General features: G+C 42.9%; 1 protein-coding gene across 1 annotated transcript in view; it reads right to left on the bottom strand.

Moving 5' to 3' along the window:
- LOC311225119 (stAR-related lipid transfer protein 9-like) overlaps positions 1-4,823 on the bottom strand; it is a gene marked incomplete at both ends in the record, with an annotated part of 72,134 nt that extends 67,311 nt beyond the window's left edge. The window contains one exon of the mRNA XM_084310324.1: positions 4,777-4,823. Within this exon, the coding sequence (XP_084166450.1) occupies positions 4,777-4,823 (47 nt within the window). The remainder of the gene's footprint in view (positions 1-4,776) is intronic.
- Between the last annotated feature and the right edge of the window lie 4,959 nt (positions 4,824-9,782).

Genomic DNA, 9,782 nt, shown 5'->3' with positions numbered 1-9,782 from the left:
CATCCAATTCAACCCTCCCCTGTCACGAACGCTGTTTCTTGCCTCCCACAAGCCGGCTGCAATGTGGACTAAGTCATACATAGCACAAGTCCCCTCCGGTACTTGAGGTAACAGCAGTCGCATCTTTTCACCTGCGCAGCTCGATCTCTCAGTGTCGAGGAGTAACGCGTGGGAGGCTCACGCTGCCCCCGACACTTCCTGATTCTACTGCGCAGGCGCACCAACCGACTTGTAGGAGTCGCTTGTTCACAACGTTCGATCCCCACCCTTCAGTTTTCCCTCCCCGTAATACGGCCAATGTGTATTACTGCGGACGACCAGCTAAACTGAAAACAATGTGGAGAGCTGGATTCGAACACGCGAATCCTAGCGTCTCCACACTGGTGGCGAGTGCCTTGCCCACTACACCACCTAGCCGCCCTCTTGAGCTTTAAACTTTAAGTAAAATGTTATGGAACTCACAACACGCAAGCTAAAACCCCTTCCTCTCCCAAACTTCCTACAATTGTTTTATGTTGCATGATGATCATGAATACATTTATTATGTATTCATGTTTAAATATCAACATTATCTGTCCATCCTCAGTAACACACACACACACACACACACACACACACACACACACACACACACACACACACACACACACACACACACACACACACACACACACACACACACACACACACACACACACACACACACACACACACACACACACACACACACACACACACACACACACACACACACACACACACACACACACACACAAAAACAAGCGCCAGGAACATAGGGGGCCTTAGCTACGTTTCACCTGTTTCAACTGAAAGGGGCCCCACTCGCTAGCAGGGCCCCCCCCCCCGGACTGACAAAACAAACGCGCCCTGGACATTTATGCACATGTATTGGGACTGCTCACCAGTTAAGGCATTCTGGAAAGATGTGACCCAACAAATATCAAAACTCGTATCTTGGAATATACCTGTACACCCCTCGGTATTATTATTGAATGATGTTTTTGAGTTTGCAGTGAATCCACAGCTAAAGAGATTGGTTTTATCGGGTATCACAGTAGCCAAAAAGCTGATCGCATCACGCTGGTTTCAACCGGAAAAAATGTGCCGTAAAGTTTGGTTTCTTACATATCTCGATGTAATTTACCATGAAATATCTACAGCAAGAATTCTGGGTCTCAATGAATCCAAAATGTCAATGTGGTTAGAAGTGGTGGAGAGAATAAAAGCTAGCTTATAATGGTAGTGTCTGGTTAGGTGCGAGGGATAGTGGAGGTACTTCTCAAGGTGGGGTCCGGGAGGGGGGGGTTCGAGCTGGAGCTTATGTGTGTAGGTTTTTTTAGATAACAGGTATTAGGGGTATATCTTATATAAGACAACTAACTAAAATGTGATCTCATTGGATGTGCCCTGACAATTAATGCTTGTATATCTTATCGTGTGTTGTCATGTTTGTTTATATGTTTGTTTAAAAAATAATAAAATAATAAAAAAAAAAAAAAAATCACTGGTTTAGTCTGTGTGTGTGTGTGTGTGTGTGTGTGTGTGTGTGTGTGTGTGTGTGTGTGTGTGTGTGTGTGTGTGTGCGTGTGTGTGTTTGAGGGTGCGTGTTTGTGTGTTTGAGAGAGAGGGAGAATTTCCTGAGAGCAGTTACAGAGAGAGAGCGAACGTGTGCGTCAGAGAGGCATATGTCCAAGCTTACACTCTCCTGTAAATGTACATCGAGGGGGGGGGGGGGGGGGGGGGGGTGCATAATTGACCTTGAAACTGGCCCCCTGAACCTTAGGGCTGCCTATTGATTGATTGAAAACTTTATTAACATATTACAGAATGGGTACAATACAGTACGGCTCAATACACACAATTGTTAAGGGGGATGCAGACCAGAGAAAGACTTTCGTCTCGTTTGCATCAGGGTCCCCCATTTTCTTCATTCATAATGTTATGACCAGGAAGCATAGATTTGCACGTCGGTGACGCATCAACGCATCAGCTATATAAGGCTGCCCGGCTTTGTTATGTAAAACAGGAGGAAGACCGTCTGAAAGAATCATTGTCCGTGCCTTCATAGCTCGAATAATGCTTTATCAAAAGGGACACTGTAGCAGCTCTTAGGTAAAACACATTGGGGGTTGCTAACATGTGTTAATTCCATATATACAGTATAGCTTGCAAACATGTTCCAGCCCCTGAAGACCTATAACTCCAACATGCTGTAGTCATTTGGCCTAATAGCAGTACAGTCACTTCACTGGCCTTACTGTGCTACTTCAACGCTATAGCTTTTAACAGCACCGTAAAGTCTGGGCCTTTTTCTTTTCCTTCCATGATTGCATCTCGTCAAGGCATGGAGGGGTTAAAAAGCCAAGTAAGTGAAATCTAAAAAGTAAATGAGAAAAAGATGCAATGAAGATGAAAGTCTATTTTATATATAAGCGAACGCAATGCTCTCTAATATAAGCCTATACCTTATTACACTTGCATGGTGTGGCTGTATAGAAGTGAAGGCAATGCGCTCTAATATAAGTCTACTTTATTACACTTGCATGGTGTGGCTGTGTATAGAGGAGAACGTGCCATAAGGACAACATTATAGAACATTATAGACCCCCCCCCCCCCCTAATAGACAGTCTCCTCCCCACCGTATGTATATACTCTCTGTTAGGATCTATGGGTAACAGTACTGTATATTTGCATATCATATATGTCACAAATGTAACAGTACTGTATACCTGTATGTCATGTATGTCCCTATGCCATAAATGTCATGTATGTCATGTATGTCATAAATGTCACTATGAATTGAAAACGGGGGACCATGATGTAAACAAGACGAAAGTCTTTCTCTGGTCTGCATCCCCTTAACAATTGTGTGTATTGAGCCGTACTGTATTGTACCCATTCTGCAATCTGTTCAATAAAGTTTTCATTCATTCATTCACGAGATGGTTCGCATATAGCCTCCGTTCACACTGCAGAGGAAAAGTGGCCCAAATCTGATTTCTTTGCTCGTGTGACTGAGATCTGATTCTTTCAGGATCTGATTATGGACAGTGTGAGAACAACAGCACACATCACATGGAATCTGATTCAATTCTGGTTTGGGCCACTTTCATAAGTATCATCATGTGGTCCTAAATCAGATATACAGGTCTGATTTGTTTGTAATGCGACCTCAGTCTGAAGAACGTGTCATGTGACATTCATCATGATGTCACAATTTGTACGTCCATCTTCTTTATTGTTCATTTTGTGCACGTGGGTCAGTTCAGGAGCATGTGACCCCGTTCACACTGGAATCTGATATTGGCCACATAAAAAAAAATATATATAATAATAATAATAATAATAATAATAATAATAATAATAATAATAATAATAATAATAATAATAACTCTGAAGAGCCATAGACAGCTTTAAACAGTAGTGGGACAATGTAATGTGTACTTGATTGTACTGGAGGATAACCCCCCACACACACTCTCTCCCTCACACACTCTCTCTCCCTCACACACACTCTCTCTCTCCCTCACACACACTCTCTCTCTCTCCCTCACACACACACTCTCTCTCCCTCACACACTCTCTCTCCCTCACACACACACACTATATCTCTCTCCCTCACACACACACACTCTCTCTCTCTCCCTCACACACACTCTCTCTCTCTCCCTCACACACTCTCTCTCTCTCTCCCTCACACACACACACACTTCTGACAGTTGTGTAACTTGTACCCCAAGACTTCTCATCTCATCAGTCATCATCTGTGACATTTAATGGAACCCGTATATATATTTGGACTGTATATTTTAGAATGTACATCTTTTCTTATTTTTGACTATACCTAAATGTTTATAGTGTCTGTGCGATCTGTGTGGCGCTGAATTTCCCTCTGGATTAATAAAGTACTTCTATTATATTATATTCTATGAGAGCGAGAGAGAAGAGAGAGAGAATGAGATACATAGATATAGATGAATGAATGACCAGAGAAATACTTTCGTCTAGTTTACATCAGGGTCCCCCATTTTCAATTCATAATAGATAGATAGATAGATAGATAGATAGATAGATAGATAGATAGATAGATAGATAGATAGATAGATAGATAGATAGATAGATAGATAGATAGATAGAGAAACACAGAGAGAGAGGGACACACAGAGAGATGGGGAAAGAAGATAGAGAGAAAGCAAGAGAGTTGATTGATTGAAAACTTTATTAACAGATGGCAGAATGGGTACATTATACAGTACAGCTCAATACACACAATTGTTAAGGGGATGCAGACCAGAGAAAGACTTTCGTCTTGTTTACATCAGGGTCCCCCATTTTCAATTCATCATAACATAATATGACTTGTCACTTACAGAGATAAGACAGTACTGCTACATCTATACATTTATGACATACCAGATTTGCAAATACAGTACCGTTTCTGTTTGTGATACAAAAAGAGTCCAGAAAAGAGTATATACATTTTGTATGTATATACTATGACGTGGTATGACGTAGCAACACAATGCAAGTGGTTGTTATAACATGACTGTAGAGAAAGTAGCGCGTCTGGTCGTCACCGCAGATCAATATTCCCACGGAGAGCAACACAGGCGCCGAGAAGGCAGCAGCAGGATCATCATAATTAATAATCCCTCATATCTATGTCCACTTGACCTGGACTCCTTCCATGATTAGACAGTTGACCGATTAAAAGCACGAATGCAGTTTTTAAAAGCTTTAATAAAACAACCTACCTTGCAGTGAGAGGACGGACCCGGACAGCAACTTTCACATTAGCCATGATGATGATGATCTGTTCTTCTTGAAATCCTTGGAACACTGGAAACTATAATCCACGCGAACGCATCATCATCATAAATCCTCGCACATTGTCCCGATAAACGGGGTAAAGTCACGCCGTCAGTCCCCGGCGGCCCTGCGCCTCTGAGCCGCTGCTCCTCCAACTCTCTGCCGGAGAATGAAACTTCCTGCTGCCTGCAGATCATCAGGGAGGAGGCGGAGCGGGTTGAATTGATTGATTGATTGATTGAAAACTTTATTAACAGATTGCAGAATGGGTACAATACAGTACAGCTCAATACACACAATTGTTAAGGGGATGCAGACCAGAGAAAGACTTTCGTCTTGTTTACACCAGGGTCCCCCATTTTCAATTCATCAGGACATATATGACATACAGATAGTCAGTACTGCTACATCTATACATTTATGACATACCAGATTTGCAAATACAGTACTGTTTGTGATACAGAAGGAGTCAAGAAAAGGGAGTATATACATTTGACGTAGAAACTGTACATTGGAGGAGGTTGGGTGGGGGGGGTTGGGTACACTGGGATATTGACAACCATACTGGGTAATTTACATTGGAGGTGGTTGGGGGGGCACACTGTATAAGCAAGCAAAACTGTACATTGAGGGGGGGGAGACTCTGTACAAACAAACAAAATTGTACATTGGACTATTGACAAAACCATACTAGGTAAATGACTGTACATTGGAGGGGGTTGGGTTAGGATATTTACAGGGGCCAGTGTTGAATTGCAGTCTCCCGTAGGTGTCTCTTGAGAGAGGTTTTGAAAGTGGGTAGTGATCCACATTCCTTTACAGCTTTGGGTAGGGCGTTCCACATTGATGTGGCATAATTGCGAAACGTGTTTAGTCCCTTATTTGAGCCGAATCTGGGTTTAACATGATTTGTGGAGCTCCCTCTGGTGTTGTGATCGTGGTATTCACTGACCTTTGGGAAGTATTTTGCCATGTACATGGGTACCTTGGTCGTGTAGTGTATCTTGTAGACCAGGCCCATTGCAAGTTGCTGTACTCTGTCATCTACTCTAAGCCATCCTAGGTTGTCAAAGTGGGCAGGGGTGAGGTGGGTTCTAGGAGTAAGGTCAAGCAGTAGTCTGACCAGTTTGTTTTGAGATGTTTGTAATTTTGTTTTTAGCGCCTTTGAGGTGCTTTGGTACCATGAGGTGCAAGCATAGTCGTAGTACCCCTGAATGAGTGCTCCTGCCAGAGTCTTCAGGGTATTCTTGTTTACCAGAGAGGAGATCCGGTACAAGAATCGAGTTCGTTGGTTGACTTTTTTTATTACATTGGATGCCATTTTGTCACAGGAGAGATTAGCCTCTAGGATGGAACCCAGGTAGGTAATTTCATCTTTCCTTGTGACAATATTGTCACCCACTGTAACTGAGAAGCCGTCGGTCTTGCTGAGTTTGTTATTTGAACCGAAGAGAATGGACTCTGTTTTGCCCATGTGTAATGATAGTTTGTTATCAGCGAGCCATATGCAGATTCTGCCTAGTTCCGAGCTGAGGGTTTTTTCAACCTGTAACTTGTTCTTGTCAGAGACCAGCAGGGCTGAGTCGTCCGCAAACAGGAACAAGTTGCAGTCACAAGCTGACGACATGTCATTTGCATAAATTAGGAACAGTAGCGGTCCTAGTATGCTTCCTTGTGGAACACCACTTTGGGTAGGGCGTTCCACATTGATGTGGCATAATTGCGAAACGTGTTTAGTCCCTTATTTGAGCCGAATCTGGGTTTAACATGATTTGTGGAGCTCCCTCTGGTGTTGTGATCGTGGTATTCACTGACCTTTGGGAAGTATTTTGCCATGTACATGGGTACCTTGGTCGTGTAGTGTATCTTGTAGACCAGGCCCATTGCAAGTTGCTGTACTCTGTCATCTACTCTAAGCCATCCTAGGTTGTCAAAGTGGGCAGGGGTGAGGTGGGTTCTAGGAGTAAGGTCAAGCAGTAGTCTGACCAGTTTGTTCATATAACGACTCCTCCTGGTTATTATTATGGGATATTGACAGCGCGTTTCCATCATGTATCCATGATAGATAGATTATAGATGTCTATCTACTGATCTCAGAGTTTACATGGAGGAAAACACTATATAATATATCCCTGATATCAGTGATGATGGAAAGTATTTCAAAGTCATTTTTAAGTATTGATTGATTGAAAACTTTATGAACAGATTGCAGAATGGGTACAGTACAGTACGGCTCAATACATAAAATTGTTAAGGGGATGCAGACCAGAGAAAGACGTCCGTCTTTCGTCTTAAGTATTTTTACCGTTTCTGTACAGCTCAATACATACAATTGCAGAGAAAGTATTTTTACTCAACCGTATGCGACTGCGCCCTATCATTTAAAAATTAAGCGCCAATGTTTTTTTCCCCCCAAATAAATGTAGAAGAGACAAGACGACACATATACATCACAGAGTACACGTTTACTTTTACTCAAGAGTATATAAATATTCAGATTCAAATTCTTTATCGCTATATTTTATTGTAACGTATAATATAACCGATGGGGCATACACAGACCCTCATCTGCACCTTTGTTTATTTACACTGTTTATTTTTCTCATATTCAGAGGTAATTAATTGTTTACACGGTTAATTTATTCTCATGTTTATATGTTTATATTCAGCTCTAATTTCATTGCCTATTATTTATGTCCTTCTAGGCTTCGACCATTACACTGCCCATACGCGTGTATGCTTTCTACAAAGCAGTTGGGCGATTTGCGATTCCGATTGGCCACTGACGTTTCTGGTCATGTGACATGTGCGCCCAATAGCGTGACGAGCTGTGTCTTTGCCCATTTCCGCGTCGAACAGCCTGCAAAGCACCTGGCGTTCTATCGCCATGCTCTAAGACAAACTCTAACCTTAACCGACTTCGAAAGAGCGCCTAAGCTTAACCAGTGTAGACACTTGCGGTCCCAGGATTGGGCGTACATGTCACATGACCAGAAATGACCTGGCCAATCAGATTCGCAAATCGCCCAACTGCGTTGTAGAAAGCATACAAGCTGCCCATACCTGTACCCAGGGGTGTAGCTCCAGATTCTGGGCCCCATGAAAGAATGTATTTGTAGGCCCCCAGTGAATGCGAGCGCGCGTAAGTGCGCGAGCGAATTTTTTTTGGCCATTTTTTTATTGATGAAAACGCATAATATGGTTTTTACTGGGGATGTCCCGATCCGATCACGTGATCGGAATCGGCGTCGATCACGTGCTTTTCAGAGTATCGGGGATCGGGAAAAAATTATAATAAAAATCGGCAGTCAAAAAAAGAAAAATTTTATTCAACAAACATGACCATGTCCACGTCTTAAACTCATACGGAGGCCTTAGTTTTGGTTTTAAATTACATATAATATATCATCATTAATGTATTTATTGTCACACAGAGCAGAATAATTATCCACAACAAACACATTCCCCTTTAATTTTCACTGTTGCAACAAACATTCCCTTTAATTTAGACGCTACACGCTACACGCGACCACAACAACAACACGTCGCTCCCGAAACACGGTTAATATCCACTGACTTGAGCAGCTAGACTTAATGTCAGAGGTTTGTAACTAAGCATTTTAAAATAGAAAGTCAAGCCAGTTGCAATGTTTGCAAGGAGGAGATTCCGCGTGGAGGAAAAACTCATGAAGCAGCAGGCTGGAGGCGAAGTTTTCAGACTAAATTTTCACCTGGAGGATAACGTTACGTGACTGAGGATTATCGTCGGCGTTTCAGACCAGAATGGACCATTACGTAAGTCGAACACTGAATGTATACTAATGTGCAAACATATATTGAAACTTTTAATATTTCTCATATGAAGCAGAAGCACATTTCTCAGGGTGAATGTAATAACAAAAGCCTCCGCTCTCGCGCCCCGGACTATTATAGGCAACAGATGGGCTTGTCTCGCTCTGCCAGTTTCTGACAAAAATGCGTCAAAATTGATTACTAATGTGAAAGATCGGATCGGAAACGATCGGATCGATAGATATTTAAAATCACATGATCGGGATCGGATCGGAAGCAAAAAAAGGCGATCGGGACATCCCTAGTTTTTACCTATACATTCGGATCAGCAGTTCAGCACCTGCACTGTTGGTGGGTGAGCCTAGTAAAGGATGTCGCATTGCGTTCATCTTCAATGAATGGACCCATGCAATAGTCTACCAAAGCCCCCCCTCTCTCTCTATATATCTCACACACACACACACACACACACACACACACACACACACACACACACACACACACACACTTCAGAAACAAACATAGTATCAATGAGAGCATCAATAATACACCTGAGTGATTTTTTGGGGCCCCCCCTCAGTGCTGGGCCCTTGGAATCATCCTAAGCTACCCCCCCCCAGCTACGCCCCTGCCTGTACCCCCCCCCCTCCCCCCATGCAGCAGCTATGACGCCCCTGAATTTCGGCATATCTTCTAAAGGAATACCTCACCTCATCTCATCTTCCACCACTGCGTGTGCGACAGTGGATACATCTGGACACGACACTGGTGACGCTAACGTACAAGAAAACCTACACGACGAGAGCTCTAAATAGAACACAACTTTATTATCATTACATCAACATAAAAAGGTTTTAAAAGCAGCAGATAATCTTCACAACACGGTTCAACGTGAACTAAAAAAAAACGATCACAAGCGCGGTTCTCGCGCTCATGGGGACAGAAACGGGCACCGGTCACTCGTGAGACGGTCAGACGAGAAGGCGTCACCGTGTGGAAAGTGCCAGACTGAAATGAAAGACCGGGATCCTTTTCTTTTTCTTCGTAATGTGGCCTCAAGGTGAGAACAACATGACATTCTTCATGCAGGACACTCGTATCAACCCCCCCCCCCCCCCCCTCCATCCATCCATCACACCTCTGAATCTTTAAAGGGGCA

This window comes from Notolepis coatsorum, assembly GCF_963971535.1.
Source record: "Notolepis coatsorum genome assembly, chromosome: 3".
Classification (NCBI taxonomy): Eukaryota; Metazoa; Chordata; class Actinopteri; order Aulopiformes; family Paralepididae; genus Notolepis; species Notolepis coatsorum.
This window is presented reverse-complemented; position numbering and strand designations above follow the sequence as displayed.